Genomic DNA, 17175 nt, shown 5'->3' with positions numbered 1-17175 from the left:
ACATAGTTTGCCTAAATGTCTATAGTATAGTAATTGGCACACAGCAAGTAACTGTGTGAAAGATGGTTATCAAAACCATAATGAAAGATGGTTATCAAAGCTGCACAAGCAAGTAAGTTATTAGCATTTGATCCATTTAATATAAGAAACATAACAGAGCCATCTTTCAATTTTTATTGCACAAGCAGCTCTCCTTATGCAAAACACGTCAGCTGTTATGCACAGTTTAGCTGTCTTTTCAGCCACATTGCATCAAAACCATTTAATTCACTTACAGTTTACAAAGAGCACTATGAAAGCCAGGATTTATAAATATGCTGGTATTGGTGAACCCTTGTATTAATCCAGAAGCTTCTCTAGACCAACATCTTCAAATGATGCAGACTTTACAGAATGTCTGCTGGGTTGTTTGGTTTTTTTTCTATTACTTGAAATGCACAATACTTTAAATTTCAGTAGGTTTTTTTCTGAGTTAACTGCTTTAAATAACAGCATTTGAAAAAAAAAAATACTTCCTGCCTCACAAAGTATAAGCTTACAGCTAAATCTTAGCATTAAGATGAGCTCATTAGGCATAAACCTCTCTTTCCTACATATAGTTACACACAGAGGAGTAACAGACCTTTTTCTTGTTCATTTACTTTTAAGAGGAAAAAATAATTTTCAGTCTTAGACTCTTCCTTAGCTTCTGATGAGTGAAAAAAAAACAAATTATATAGTCTGCAAGCTTTATGGAGTTGGAGTTTTATAGTTGGTTTTAGTTACATGCAAGTTATGACAATAATATTTGTGGTTCTGCCTTCAGGATAGGTCTTTTGTTGCACTAGAATGTTATTTGGGTATTTTTAAACATATATACCACAACATCAGTGTTGTAGTTATCAGTAACTTTTTTTGTGCTTAGGTGTAGCACTGAGCAAACAGGACTAAATGCACTGTTAGAGGTCAGAAGAGGTGCTGGAACAAACAAAACTTTTTAAAGGTTATCACATTATTAAGAGTGTTCCTCTACAGTACCAGCTTCTAATGAGAAAGTGTTTTATGCTAATTTAAGAAAGCCTCAAAACTACTGAAGAGAAGACTGCTGACCTCTAGTAGGAAAACTTATTTCATCTATAATACATAAAAGATCAGAATTTCCTTTTGCGGAAACTATGCCAAGTATGCAACTGGGGATAGAATACTAGCTGATTAACATGTTGTTAAAAGAAAACCAACTTAAACTTCCAAAAGTAGTTTAATTAGAGATTAAAATTATTAGGCTGCAATGAAAAGCATAGTTATTATCCTGAATTTAAAAGGTGCTTAAAAAGACATGAAGTTAAGGCAATTTCCATCACAGCAAAACCTTGATATTCTAAAGCACAATTTCTGTTTTACTTCTTAGTTCATCTTTGGTCAAAAAACCTGTTGCTACAACCAAGCAAATTGTCAAACACAAAAATTAGCCTGAGACCTTGTCAGTGAAACTGAAACATTGATAGTGGTTAATACAATACATTTGGCAAAGATAATTCAGATATAAAGACAATAGCATTTAACATTTTTTGTCTCACAAACACTGGATTTAAATCAATAACAACATCACTTGGTATTATAAGTTATTGAAATCAACTTGGAAAACACCCTCATATTTAAGAATAACATTTAACCATCAGAAATTAGGGTGAACATTATGAGATAAATGCATGCAGTTTTACAGCAAAGCATGATATTAGTTAGCTATCAGAATCAGTATACCAGAGAAAGATAGACCTTGGGTATTTCACTGTCCTCAGCAAATTATAAATTTGCTTCTTTTACAAGTTTATCTTACCTAGTGTATCTTTGTAAAATGTCCTCACTTTAGTAACTTTTGTAGAAGGAACTGCTTGTTGGACTTCACTGCAGGTGCAAGGAACAAAACGCTAGCAACAGATTCGAGGTTACAACAGGCACTGGAGGAAAATAGCGCTGTCATTACAAATCTATAAGGCATTTTTTTGCCAGTTTCTAATTTGTTGCAAGACTTTATTGCTATCTTCTTTTCTGGAAATACTGAAATACTGTGACACTTCAAATCCACAGAGCAATTTATTAAAAACTGCACTTTTAAGCTGGGCTATTTGTCAAATGTAACACTGAATAACTGACATTTCTCACCTTAAACCCCTAAAATACAGAAGTGCAAGCAAGTTTTCTTCAGCATAATTCTATATGCAAACTTGAAAATGGTCTCTGACATTGTCTGCAATGCAAGCTTTTTTCAGTACCAAGGAAGTTTGTATTTGCTAGGAAATTTGTGTTCTAAATGACGTTTTTCTGAGAAGACCTTAAACCTTGGTCAGCATTTTTATATGAGCTCCAAGTCACCCTGACTGTGGTTCGGGAAAACAAGCGACTTATGATTTATGTTTTCAACATGTATCTAAACCAACAAAGACCTTTTAATATGAGCCTCCTGAGTTTTAATGTATCAAGATGGTGATACATTAAACATGTATGTGATACATATATATATATATGCTATACACACTATACATATACACACATCATGTATATATAAATATATATAGTACACCAACTAGGGCCAAAAATCTTTTGCAGCTATTACTGTCAGTTAAGGTACAAGCACAATCATCAGGATTCACCGAACAGAAACTGGATATGCCAAACGTTAAAATAAAGTCTGACACAATAGGTGTGCTTTCACTGTTCTCATTTTTAATAGTGCAAAAAAGTCAGTAGTTTACTATTTTAAGATATTCCTAGTTCTAAAAATCTTTCCATTTGCAACCAAACCTGTTTCTTGCAAAAACGTCAGGTAAAATATTTGAGGCTGAAAAGATTACTGTAACATTTTTGTGGAACTGAATTACAAAACTACCAGTCCTTCATACAACCTTAAGAAACAAGCTTTAAAAAGATCTTTTACCTTTGTAGAAGAGCATATTGGCAATGTGTATAAAGCAAATAGAGTAAGTCCATTTGGAACTCAGGCTGTACAATAGTCAATGTGTGCTACTAATTTTCTGTGCTGGCTTGTTGGATACTGCATTTGACATTTGGGACACTCGAGAAAACTTTCATCAAGAAGGCTTGAATGTTTCAGGGGAGGACTTCTGTCATATGTGGTCAGCTTCTCTTCAAACACAGCTTGCAAATCTTCTTGTGATTCGATACATCCAGATACCTGGAGTTTCTGGAAAAGGAGAAGCTTTAGTGTAAGATTGGGGCATGTATGCACTGATCAAATACTGCAGGAAAATACTTTCAAGGTTTGATGGCACGCAAGCTTTCTGTGTGTTATAGCCCTAAGGATAGAGTGTTAAAGACGGCTAAGTGCAGTTGTGCTATTCATCTTAATAACAGAGTGCCTGTTGTACAATTCTAGCATCACATTTAAAGTAGATTGCAGGTAGCTTTTTGGCAGGCTACTTAGGACAGGTTTCCCACAGTGTGGGACAGGGAATCCTGCCCCAGCTGTCTTCCTAGCCATTCACTTTTTTCCTTAAGAAATGATGCCTCAGTCCTCTCTACGTAGGATGCTGCCTAGTTACGTTCCCACATGCCCTGCCATAATTTTCTCTCCTGATCCCATGCATGAAGATTCTGTGTGTGAAGGCTGTCCCTAACTGTAAAAGGCATCCAGTTGTCTATTTGCCAGCTACTCCTCCAGCTTCTTAGCACACAGAAACTCAAAGCTGAAAGTTCCCTGCTCTGCCCCAATTTCTGCTCTACTCCCAGGAAACAGGAGATTTTCTAGTGGCCTCCCCTGGCAGCAGCACCAACTGCAGTCCTAGCAAGCAAGGCTCTCCCAGGGCAACACATGAACAAAGAACATCAGCATCTCAGAATTCATTCCATTCTCTTCATCATTTGAGAAAATACTTCCAAGTTGCGTATAACTAAGAGGGAGAGCAGTCTGGCAGAGTCACGGAAGAGTTCCTGTCATCTGTAACTTGTTAGGAGCTTTTGCATTTCTCTGTAAAAGAAACGCAGCAGCCACAGGCTTGATCTAATGAAAGACAAGTATCCAGTTTCTGTTTTGAATCTCATTTAAGTCAGTCCAGAAATGCAGTTTTGACAATCTCATTCAGCTGTCACCTAATCTTACAAGATACCTTATTGCAGAGTTCAGAAGCACCAACAGTCAAAATGCATAGATACGATAGAGCAAGACAGATGATGAATGGCTTGCTTAATACTTACTGGAGGAATTTGTTGGGAAGGATTAAGTCAAGATTTAAGTGCCTACAGCGATTATCTGATGATGTTAACAGAAGACTCACTATGCTTGAAATAAGATCTCAAAGTGAAGAGATGTACATTGATGCAAAATCTCGGACTAAATTTACCTGCAAGTTATTCAGTACATACCAGAGGTTCCAGACGGCTTATTTGCTCCCTGGCCTTGCGCAGCTCCTTAAGGACTTTGTTTAACTGATGTTGCAAGTTCTGGCGATCAAGCTTTTCATTCTCAAAGTCTGTGGTGCGTATTTGGATCTGGCAACCCCCCAAAGTGAAAATTAAAGAATTTAAGTGAGGATTATTAAGAAATTACGAGGGTGAAAGGGAGGGAGAGAGAGAGGTGTTTCACCTCTATATATTTGAATAAAGTTTTACTCTGCTATAATATCTTACAATAGGATTAAAAACAACAACAACAATCATCACTTGTTGCTTTCATTACAGTGAAATTCATATATGCCTAATTATAAAATTCTTCAAAATTCTTCTCCATTACTAAAGGTAGAGTTTAAAATTATTTTGGTTGGAGAATGTTTCAAGCTGTCCTGCAATCTTCAAGTATTCTGTAGAAAAGCATTTAGTGCAAGTTCTCATCAAAAAAGCCGGTTTCTTCTCCAGGATCTTTCTTGTAGCCAGACAATTTGGGCAGAAACTATGGGTAACAGTGTACACACAAGCTTAGCAAAAAATGTGGGTTTTTTTCCAATAATATCCATTAGATCTGTAAGAATGTAATTAGAAAAAATAAAGAAGATGGAAAAGAGGGCAATGCAATACTTTATGTAACTTTATCAAGAGTATATTACAAAACTTCAAGGAGCTGATTTGTTTTAGGATGTTTCCCATACCTAGTCTGAGGCTACACAGTTGAATAAGTGATTGTGGAGAAAATAACATTAGGTTTGATCACACCTTATCTGTAAAAGGTTACAGATTTTCCTCGACAGATGTGGCAAAATTTTTAGAACCATTAAGAAATTACTCACAGTTGAATATTCACATCTCATTACTTGATTCAATATACTACTCATTCTTAAACTTGAAAAGTCTAGAAAGCCTTTATGCATAATGCAGATTAAGCAGCAGTGTCTTGAATATAATTTGGTACCTGTTGTTCCAACAAAGCTATCCTGCTGTGTTCCTCCTGCTGTTTGAGTAATGATTTACTAAGAAGTTGCACCTGCAAGGCAGAAAAGCATTTAGAAAGAACTTCCATATGCAACAGTTAATAAGCTTAAATAATGAATCTAACAAGGGACAGAAGTAAACCTTTGTATTCCAGCACCAACAGAAAGATGAACACCTGTTACACAACAGCCAAACCCAATTCAAATATACCTAATTCTTTGGGAGGAAACCCCAGGGAAACATTATCACCGTTTTGAGTAGGGGGAATGCAGGATGATGTTAAAGTTCAAAAACAAAACAAAAAAACAACCCACACAAAACAAAACACCAACCAACCAACAAAAACCACACACACAAAAAAACCACAAACATGACACAAAAAACCTCCCTGAACTTTCCTAGGCTTGGATGCAGACAAAAATATACACACAAAATCTATGTTTGCACTAACATGCCATGACATTAAGAAACAAGCAATGCAACTTTTTTTTTTTTTTAATGTAAGAAGTTTAAGACTCTAGGTATTATAGTATAATGGATTAAGAAAATGTAAAAAAAAATAAAAATAAAAATATCCTCCATTATCAGTATGTAGCAACTTTTGTAGTCAATGATGATGTTCTGCTGGAAAACAAAGAAAAAACAAAACAAAACAACCACCGAACAAAAAACTCAACACCTTTTAATCATTATTGACCAGTGAGAACCAGCCTGTGGTTAGAGCTAAACTGTTCTGGTTTTAGCCTACTTTGGTGCCTAGTAAGTTTTATTCTCACATTTCAAATTTCAGTTCTGTTTCGCTTTGTTATGGAGAAGGAACTTCTCTAAGTAGCAAGTCTATCTTATTTGGATGCCCTGAGGACAGTCCTCCGAGGAGGACTTTCCATTTTTTCTTCAGGAGATATGTGGTCATGATTTTAGAAGCAGCAGCAACAACAGGTTTGTTTGTTAGCATCACTGTGCTGATAGGAATATTCCAAGACACCACTGTAACTCTCCATGTAGGGGAAGTTACAAAGTCCTCATGAGCATCCCAAGCAGAAGGAGGTAAGCGCTGAATATTTTTAAATACAAACATATAACATGTGTCTTCCCCCCGCTTCTGATCAGCCAGAGTGGTTAAAGTCATTGTGTTCAAAAAAAGAAGGAAGGAAGAATTAAGAACTTCTCATATGAACAGAATTATTTCACTGAAGTCATCACGGTGCTCTTTGGGAGACAGGCAAGCCCTGCAAACCATTAGAATCTGACACAAAACAACAGAACAGATCTGGCAATAGTGTGAACCACACATATTGAAAAGCCTGCCCAACAGGCACTTTTAGGCTTTACAGGGAATTACAGAACTCTTCTCTGTGGTTTCTACCATAGCAGTATTCAAGACATCTTCAGTTCCATCCCTTCCCTTGCTTCTCTGGCCATTGCTTTCTGGTACTCAGGTGTGCCTGCACAGTTCTTATCCATGGCATCACACAGAGACCCAAATGCAGGAATTCATCTGAATGGAAGAACAAACACCGCACCCCCAAGGTGCACAGCCACGATGGGTGGATGGGTGGCTGGGGACACTGATCCAGGGACACAGCTGCTTACCCAGTAAGTGTGAAACTGCAAACCCACATGTGTATTTGTGGCAACCAGGTGACAGCAAATGTCAGTGATATTCTATAGTTAGGACCACAGGATAAAATAGCCTGTATGGACTTGAATTTTAACCTTTCCTGTTCTCATTTACTATTAACCTGGAAGATGAACTAAATCAGAATCAATTCTCTCACTTCTCCCTCTTGTGTCCCACAAGACCAGGGCAATACATGAACAAATACGTTCCTTGTTTAAGCAAGAAAATTTCACAGAAGTTTGGATTTTGATTCAAACCAGTATCTTAAAGAAAGAATTTAATTTTAAGCACAAGGACAGGAGTCTAGATGTACATAAAAAGTTAGAGGAAGTAATTGATGATTGTTTGCTAATGATCTTAAATCTCCAAATGCATCCACTTACCTGACATACAAGATCTTCAGACTTTTTCTTTTCCTCTCTGAGCTGTCCTTTAATAGTTTCATTTTCTTGTTTTAGTCTCTGCACTTTCTCTCCTTTAATTTCATTTTCTAGAGTCTTCATTTCAGCACTCTGTTGTGACTGCAATAAGGCATTTAAACTCAATATTTCTCGTTGTGTTTCTTCATATTTATTTTTGAATTCGTTGAGTTCAGATCTCAGCTGAGTTATAGTGCGTCTTTCAGCCTCAAGATCACTCTTAGCGCTTAGTAACAGCTGGTCATATTTTTGCTTTTCCTCCTGTAGATGATCTTAATGAGTCAGAAATAATTGAGATAATAATGAGGGAGGGGAAGAAAAAAAAAAATCACACTTAAAAATCAGAACACCAAATCCTTGATGATATTTTAAGACATATTGATAGAAATGGACATTCTAGACTGTTACACAGCTCAGATTGGCACCAAACTTCAAGCAAAACAGCTTTCAATACTTCTAATGCAGTAAAGTCTCCTTCCCTGTATAGTTACTGAAAAACTGCAACTTGGCTTGTGTATTCTGTGCTACAGCCACTTCTTTCACTATCCCTTACAGCAACAGTAGATCCTTTGCCCTGACTACACAAGCTCCATGACCCACACATAGGTCTTGTATGGCCTCATGCATGGGAATTGAGGCCCAAAGACACTGAATTGATGCTCACTTCCAGATTTAGGCTCCTTAGCCAAGGGTCTGGTACTACTCACTCCCCAGAGATACCCTGGGGACTAGACAGGCTTTACTTCACCCTTTTTGACCAAAGCCAGACCATCTTCTTCAAATTATACACCATCATTTACTTCTAAACTGCAAATAAAAGGAACTAGGATAGTATTTTTGATAAGAAATGCCTGCTTTTTGGCTAGTGACTGTTACTTAAACCAGAGTTTGAGAAATTTCTGCTTGTCAACCCAAGAAAAGTTTAATAAGTAGGAAAATAAAAGTAGGCAGTCTATAGAAATTCAGTAGTAATACAAAATATACCTGAAAGCACAACAAGGAATGCGGAATTTCCCAGGCTTTGCTGATTTTGGGCACTGTAAGTTTCTTGACTTTGATACATGTCCTATTGAAAGCTCCCCTCGTTCTTCAAAGTGTAATTTACTAGGGAAAGTTTCTTGACTGTTCTCCCTCCCCTCAACTATGAGCTAAGCCTTACCGTCTGGTTAGCAATACTCCCTTATAGGGTGGCAAGATCTTCAGAGCAATACCAAAGATTTTCCTTGGAAAAAGTTGTCATATCTACTTGCACCCTGTACAGATTGGTTCTGAGAAACTTGGGTCTCTGCCCGCGTGTAGCTGCTTGAAGAGGGGAACTTTCTTATACCCTTACTCCTAGTCTCCTGATGACAAAGCTTTAGTGGCAGTAACTCTGAGTTACATTTTCTGGTGAGCTACCTTAGTCTGCCTCCCTCTAAAATGCTTTTCATAGATTTCTAAGCAGCAGCAAAACAAGATTATGATATTTTACTGTTTTCCATAAAGATTGAAGCAGTAATACAGAAACCAAACCACTGCACATGAATTACTAACTGGTACATATCAGTGGGCATACTCTTAGCTCCAGATGATGCTAGTTCTATTTAGTGAATTTACCTTGCAAGGTCAGTTGCAGCATATATGAAGCTAATAATTTGATACTAAGAATAGCAAGTTGGCTCCTTCTGGTTCCTCTGTTCAACATGGTTTTAATTTTATTCCACATGCTGGTCAAGCACAAGTGGGTCTGAATGCAGAGGACTGAAAGGGTGCCCATTATTGAGGAACTACATAGCACACGAGTGAGCTAGAGGTGGCCAGATCCATATTGTGAAACACTGTTTTTTTGGATAGGTGCCATAACCTACCACAGGTTTTCATGCCCTGTAAGAACTATTCAGGTGAGTAAAGAATGTGGCAGTCTTGAGTCATTTTTATAATATTTATTTTAAAAAAAATATGATACCCCAGATCCACGCCTAGCTAATAAATCCCTAATGCTTCCATTATACAGGCTGAATGTGTACTTTGAAGGATGGGAGACACATGTGTGTTTTCCTCAATGCTTTCTGCAAACAGAGAGGTTGCTAATAGAGTGTTAAGGCTGTTAAGAAACAGCTTTGAAGTAGATAAGAATATTAAATACTGTCAGTCAAGTAAGATAGCTGGATAACAGGAAGCAAAGAAATTTTAGTTAACTAAGTTTTACCATTAAGAAACCAAAATGCTGGGAAGTCAGTCTTGATTTTGTTTAATTGTGCTATAATTTGTTTTCAGAAAACTTATTCTATAGACAATTCTAGTTTGGGTCACTTGTGGGAAAAAATAACGTTGATACCTTCTGAACTGAATTCTTTGGATTCTTGTTGGCTAACTGTTTCTGACTTCTGTTCAAGTTCAAAGATTCTTCCAAGCAGCCCCCTGACGTATGCTTCACGTTGCTGGTCATACAATAGCCACTGTTGGTTTTTCTCAAGAGCCTTCAGGAAAAGGAACAAAAGAACAACAAAAAAGCCTTAGGTAATTTAATATATTTTAAAAGTGTTAGTCATCTTAAAATGTTAGAAGTTATATATAATACAGTTTAAAGATAAGCTAGCTAGTTCTGCTGCAAATTGTAGTAACCTCTGTGCAATAAACATCTTCATTTGGAAAGAGAAGTCAGGTTGTTCAGCATAAGTTAAACTTGGAGCAATATTAAACACAGACTGGCTGATTTCTTGGAATGGGAAAATGACTTAAAGGCTTTCACGAGTCATGCCCAGAGTATGAAGAATTAACCTTTCAGTCTCAAATATAAAATTAAATATAAAATAAAATTTTGAAAATTGAATAAACTAAAACTGTATCATTGCAACTTAAAGCTTGTAAGAACAAGGAAATGGATTATACATCCAATTGGATCATAGAATTAAGTTGGGAAGGGACCTCAGAAGGTTTCTAATCCAACTTCATGCTATCCCAGGCAGTGTCAGCACTGAGAACAGACCAAGTTACCTGGGGCTTCTGTTTTGTCAGCAACCACTTTCTTCTGATGTTTCAAGCAAGGTTTTTTATTAAGAAAAAGGAAATATTGTTGCAGATTTTTTTTTTTTTTGCAAGAACTCAAAAAATTTTAATTATTGTCTTGTCATAAAGTCATTTTAGATATTATATTTTAGAGGGAAACATACCATCAGAGGTCCCATACTACTCAAAAATATATATATGGTGATAATTTACATTCTTATGCATCTCAATACAGATGATTTATACTTGCAATGTTGTACATGAAACTTACATCTTTCAGTTGTTTTTCAACTTCATAAAGATTAGTCATTGATCCAGTGCTGTTTGTTACAGCATCCTGCAGACAAAGAATATGTTAGTGTTCTTTAAAATAGATGGCTGAAACAATAAAGCTAGTCCTGTGTAAGTATTAATCTCACCTAAATAGCATAAGAATATTTTTAAAAAGGAAAACAGATGCATACAAGTGCTTTTTGTGTTTAAAAATCTTTATAGTTGGTTTTTGTTGTTGGTGGTTTTTTGTTTTGTTTGGGTTTTTTTTGAAAAAAAAGGATCTAAGTTGTATAAAAAATTATTTCAAAGATTTAAAATAAAATCTCCTGGAAGATCCAGGACAAATGTATACATTTAATTTCTTTTATAACTCTGCAACTCATTGTTTCATTAAAACATTTCTGAAGAAGAATGCATTATGTCTTCTGCTGAACTGCTATCTTGGAAGACCTGGAGGGTACAGGAGAGTTTCTGAAAAATGAAGATATTAATGATATTATTTAAACACACACAAAAAGACATTTGTTCTATTTTGTATCCTCATATGTTTGACAATATTAGACCTGTTGGAGTTGTTGGAGAAAGACAGAGACCTTGACAACTTCATTGGGATAACAGAAGGATTACAGACATCTGGGAAACTGTGCAAGCCTGACTGGAACCATAAGAACATACTGACTTTTTCTGAGACGTGATCCACAGTAGGGTGCTTAAAGCATGACTCAGTTCTCTAGACCTATCTAAAACTAAACAGCAGTTAAACAGTTGTACTTCTTTCAGAATGTGACATGTTTATTCACTGCATGACAGAAAGCTTTTTGAAATTGTGTAGATATATGTCCTGGTTTCAGCTGAGATAGAATTGTGCTGTGTTTTGGATTTAAGATGAGAACAATGTTGATAACACACTGATGTTTTAGTTGTTGCTGAGCGGTGCTTACACCAAACAAGGATTTTTCAGCTTCTCATACTGCCCCACCAAGGAGGAGGCTGACGGTGCACAAGAAGCTGGGAGGGGACACAGCCAGGACAGCTGACCCCAACTGGCCAAAGAGCTGTTCCATACCATATGACATCATGCTGGACAAAAAAAATGGGGGAATTGGCCCCAGGAGTGTCAGCTGCTGCTCAGGGACTGGCAGGGCATCGGTCAGCAGGTGGTGAGCACTCACACTGCACATCACTAGTTTTGTACATTATTTTAGCTGTATTATTGTTTCCCCTTCCTCTTCTGTCCAGTTAAACTGTCTTTATCTGAAACCCCGAGTTTTACTTTTTTGCAATTCTCTTCCCCATCCCACTGGGAGGGAAGTAAGTGACTGGCTGTGTGCTGCTTAGTTGCCTGCTGGGCTAAACCACAACAGGGACCTTTAAGGAAATAAAAAGGTAGATTAACCAAACCCAAGCTACATTTTTCCAAAGTTTTCCTGTGTTTTTTGGAACATGATTTAGAACCAGCTTTATAGTTGAAAAAATATAAGGAGATCTTTGAGTGCAATCATTAAACTTTAGCTCTTCCTAATAAAAATAGGATTTAGAGACACTACAACTGCTCATATTCCTATTTCTATAAACATTAGAAATCTGTCTCAGTGAAAACTTTCTCAAAACAGTCACACAATTGTTGTTTCTGTTTCAGAGTGTACCTGCTGCTCATACGACACCTGGCAGTTTCAAGGAGCATTGCTAGGCTTGTTTTCAAGTTTTCCAAGACATCCAGTCAAAACATCAGTCAAATTTTGTCATTCTCCATTGATAAATCAGTAAAACATTTAAAAGAAAGTATTTTGGTAGTTCATTAACAAAGTTATTGTAGAAATCTGTTGAATTAACATACATTTTAAGTTCTCTAACAAAGTTCAAAGTCTCTTGAAACTGAAAATAAACACATTTCATTTAAAGTGATATTTCCAAGATATGCATTATCATAAGTGATACTTATACGTATTATCATTAAAAGTTAGTAGATTAAGTTATTTTGCTAACGATTTGGCTAAAGCTGGATTTCTAGAAATTACTCGACTTCCTTGTAGCACATGGGGAACCAGCACCATCTACAGGTGAAGAGCTGGAAAAGGCTTAAAGACGCCTCTTTGAGGCACCAACTTCCCTGGGCCTCTTCTTGAGATACTACTGCGTTTTCCACGGAACATAAGAACAGTCAGGGGTGGAAAAAACAACTGCAGAAATCTAAATGCACTTACAAAAGCAGCCACGTACATGGCACCGAACCTATTAACTATTTTAAATGAGAGGAGTAACTCGGTCTCCTCCAATCTTGACATCACCAATGAGCTTGTGACTGAAGCTGAATTAGGTGAAGAGCTTGGTTTGTCTTTGTTAGCGCCCTAGGTTTCTTACTGTTGCCTTCTCAGTCTATTTAGTCACTGAGCATACAAACTGAGAAGGGCATAATATCTGCATAAGCAACAGTGGACCATTACACATAGTATCACATCACCTACGTCTGAGATTGCAAAAGGGACCTTGCAGTACAGCGTTAGAGAATGCCCTCCCCAGCTGCGTTGCCTGAAGTCGTGCTCCCTGACTGTTCTTTATTTAGCATTCAATCTGGGTACCATCTCTCTTCATACAAGAATATTTCAGCATGCAATGCAACTTGTAGTAAGTTTAAAAATCCATCCTTTTTTTTTTTGTAACAGATATCAGTGCTAAGTGGGTATAAACAGGTTAGACTTGGAATATGCCATTACAGTGTTTCTTCAGCACTTACCTGGGATGCTTGAGTAGTACTGCCTCTGTTTTCAAGCTCAGAACATTTTGCAGTAACAGCAGACAGATTACATTTTAACCGGTTCATTTCTTCCGATAGGGAATGAAGTAACTGTTCTCTCCTTTCTGCTTCCTTTTTCTTTTCCTCTAGTTGACTTTGTAACAAGGAGACTTCACTATTCTTGTTTTTAGATTTAAGCTTGTCTTTCAGGTTTTGGATTTCTTTGTCCTTCTCTCCAAGAAGATGTTTGTGTTTTTCTTTTTCTTTTTCAAGGGAAAGTATTTTCTAAATGAAACAGATTAAAAGTGATAACACAAATGAATAAGTACCAGTCTATGCAATAAACGCATCAGCAAGCTTACAAGAGTTTGACAAGATACTCACTTTAAAAGGTTCTCTTTTAGCCTTTAATTAGCTGAGAATATTACTTTTTACTCAAAACAGACAATAGTACAGTGATGATCTGAAATATTTCAAGTGATAGTAAAAACAGTCTGAAGTAGATGAAACATGTTAAGAATGCAAAGAATTAAGTTTCACAGACTTGGTAGGTACTCAGTTTTGTACATGAACACAGATCACTACAACAGATGAACCTTAAAACACAAGCAGTACCAGAACTCTTGGACACTTCCAGTGAAGGGGCTGACGATACATTTACTAGTATTGGTTCACATATTTAGTAGCTTTTGAGAAGCAGCAGAGCCTTCTTGCAAACTAAATGACAATAACTGAAGTCCCAAAATAGTTACAGTCAAGTGTTCAGGAGAAGGATCTTGTTTTCCAAATTATCCAGCCTTTTAGTTTTAGATATTTTCAACAGGCACTCTCTTTTCAGTAAGCCTCCAGCACAGGTAACTCTTACATAGCATTAGTACTGCATTTCAGATAACAGAAGCTTATGTAGAGCCCTGCTGTATGATAACATTTATTTTCCATTAGAAAGGTTGATGTTGAAATCCTACGTGCTGATATAAAGTCATTAGAAGATGACAGAGAAACTGAAAGAAATAGAATTTTAGAGTGCCTCACATAGGGAGTGGTTGAAGACCACACAGTGCTCACTAGAATTAAAATACTGACAGCAAATAGTGCCTCGTATACCTAGGCATGCCTGTGGTTTTCCACCCGTAAACTAGGAACCCAGCATGAAATCATCAACACTGAGCAAGCACCAAACTCCACCAGACGCAGCAAGTGCGCTGAGGAATTTAGCAGAAGTGGTACATGAGCTGTCTCGCCATAGCTGGCACTTCGATTAGCACTTCTCAACTGCTGTTGTAGCACAGACACGTCAAAAACCTCATTGTCAACAGAAGTGGCCCAGAAATGTTAGTGTGCCAGCTCTCCATTAGTTGTAGCCTCCCACAGAGTCCATTTGAAGGTTCACAGTCCTTCTGGGCAGCCTGACAGCATTAGACTTGGTCACATACTGAGTCTTGAACTTCCTTCTCTGCAACCACGCATTTACCTTGAATGGACTACAAGGTGTGGAAACTGCAGCGCCTGTTTCTGCTCTTTGGTTGTAATGGAAAAATAACGTGGTGAAATGATGACAGCGGAAGCTTGAGAATCTAGTTCAAGCAACTACCAGAACTCTTTGGCATGTTCTTAGGCAAGTGTTTGCAAACACAACGTTCTTTGCAGGAAATGCTCGAGATAGTTCTCTGGCACTGCTTGAAACAGTTGGACACGTGAGGACAGATATTAATGGGTTAATTAGCACGTCTGACCTCGTGTCAAACTGAAACAGCAGTAACATCAAAGTAAATTAAGTTCTAAGAGAACAGACTGGCACCTCCCTTACGAAGCGCGGCATGCTCAGGTGCCGTTGGCCGCGCCCGGTCGGGGTGTCCCAGACCCGCTCTCACCTCCAGCAGCCGGTTCCTCTCCGGGTCGGGCATCCCGCTGGTCCCAGCCGCGTCTTCCCCCGCCGATTTTCTCAGGGATGAGCTCTCCTGCTTGTACTTCCCGAGATCACTCTCGGCTCTGGAGCTCCCCGACTTTAAGCCCCACTTGCCAGTAATTATACCTTTGGCCGTCCTGGAGTTCATCTTCAAGCACCTACGAAAAACAGCCGTAGCGTTACGGAACAGCCATGCCACCCGGCAGTACCGGGCTCCGCGGCCTGTGCTGGCGGCCGGGCCGGGCCGGGCCGCGGGGAGCGCCGGGGGGGGGGAGCGCCGGGGACGGAGGGACCCACGCGGCGGGCAGCAGCTGCTCCGGCCGGACCAGCCCCGCTTCCGGGAGTTTGAATCCCGCGGCTCCGGATCGTCACTTCCGCCCGGGCCACCTCACAGTCGGAGCGTGGGCTACGGCGTCTCCGATGGGTCAGAAAAGGTGGGGAGGGGTTAAGAACGCTTCCGCGAGGACACGGGCTAGAGGGAGTTAGACGAGCAGGTGTGGGCGGGGCTGGAGGGGCGCGAGCTGCGCGGCCGTTAGCGGCTGTCGGGGCGTGCCCAGTTCTCCGCGTAATGTCTGAGAGGAGGCTCTCCATTGGCTGGCGTGCGCGCCGCGCGACCTGTCTGGCCAATGTCATGGAGCCTTTCTTCTCCTCACCTCGTTTGTCTGCCCAGCGCACGTGCTGGCGCCTGGCCGCCGCGAGGCGAGGGGCCGGGCCGAGGGGCGGCCGGCGCTTCTGGGCGGGCTGCAGGAGCGTTTGCTTCCCCTTTGCGAGACCGTCATTAATTTTACCTGTGAGGGGATTTCCATTTCGCCGTTAAAGGGCAGTTGTGGAAAGAGAGCTGGTGGCAGGTGAGTGCTCCCTCATATTGCTTCCCAGCAGGTGGCTCTCCCCACCCTCCATCAGGCTTATTTCACTCGCCGTTGGGGCAGAAGGGGCAGTGGCTGCTAGTCGCAGGAATCCTGGCCTGTGGCTCTGGCTGTGCACCCGCTGGGGGACTCGTCCAGGTCCGGAGTGGACGAGGGCAGAACAACCTGTCGTGATGCTTCAGCCAAGTCTGGGTCCTCTGGGTGCTGTGTCTTCTGTGTCTTTATCCTCATTCCTTCCTGAACACGTTGTCTTTAGATTACCTTTTCTTCCCTAGAAATCCTCTTCTTTGGCTACCCAAAATCTGATCGTTTTAGAAAGGAATCAATGTCCATCTTGGCTTCAAAGGTAATAAGCTAGGATAGTACTCATGTGACCATATAAAAACCAGGCTTTGTCCACATATGACTCACTTTCTCTGTCTTGTTGGCTTCCTCTCTCATCTCTGCTTAAAAACATATTTTGCAGTGTTACTGTGCACCACTTGTTTTTTTTACATCTGATCTGCAGCTGAGCTAAAACTGCTGTAAAGCTGAACACAGGGTCGCTGAGAGCGGAGTTCTTTTTACTTACCATGGAGTTCCTCGTTTCATTGTAGTAGAACCTCCTACATGTATTACGTTAAGTCAAACTATTTGTAGGCCTCCAAACAATACAGAGGGTCTTCGGATATTTTAGGCAAGTGTTTCCTTAATTTGTCTTTATTTTTACTTATGAATATATATTTTTAAAATTTCTCAAGAGATCTACAAAATTCAAGGTGTTAAATGTGGAACCTGTAGTATTTGTTCTGTGTAGAACATAGTTGTTCCAGAGCACAACTGAAGGGGGAGCACTTAAGCTATTTTTGAAAACTGAGTATTTCGTGATTATACCCTGGCACGGAGGAAAGCTAAAAACATTAACAAACAATGAAGTTCTAAAAATTAATAGGCAGGAAATAAAAGCTACTGTGCAATTTAATACCTAGGTATGCCAACAGGCAGATGTGATGTATCTGGAGTACTGGAGT

The 17175-nt window shown here is 39.1% G+C and overlaps 1 protein-coding gene across 2 annotated transcripts; it reads right to left on the bottom strand.

Annotated features, from left to right (window-relative positions):
• Positions 1-1218: 1218 nt before the first annotated feature.
• On the bottom strand, positions 1219-15773 carry CEP55 (centrosomal protein 55). 2 transcript variants are annotated; one of them, XR_010473486.1, is made up of 10 exons: positions 15597-15773; positions 15265-15457; positions 13394-13678; positions 10658-10723; positions 9716-9857; positions 7363-7670; positions 5339-5410; positions 4360-4485; positions 2915-3181; positions 1219-1937 (listed from the first exon to the last, which is right to left on the bottom strand). XR_010473486.1 is itself a non-coding variant. In XM_065067288.1 (9 exons), exons 2-9 carry the CDS (start codon positions 15445-15447, stop codon positions 2975-2977), a joined length of 1389 nt encoding a protein of 462 aa, XP_064923360.1. In that variant the 5' UTR covers positions 15448-15457; positions 15597-15773; the 3' UTR covers positions 1219-2974. The 2 variants fall into 2 exon arrangements, 1 of the variants encoding a protein (XP_064923360.1); XM_065067288.1 differs by having other exon boundaries at positions 1219-3181.
• Between the last annotated feature and the right edge of the window lie 1402 nt (positions 15774-17175).

This window comes from Columba livia, chromosome 6, assembly GCF_036013475.1.
Source record: "Columba livia isolate bColLiv1 breed racing homer chromosome 6, bColLiv1.pat.W.v2, whole genome shotgun sequence".
Taxonomy (NCBI): Eukaryota; Metazoa; Chordata; class Aves; order Columbiformes; family Columbidae; genus Columba; species Columba livia.
Note: the sequence above shows the minus strand (reverse complement) of the source record. Positions and strands in the feature narration are given on the sequence as shown.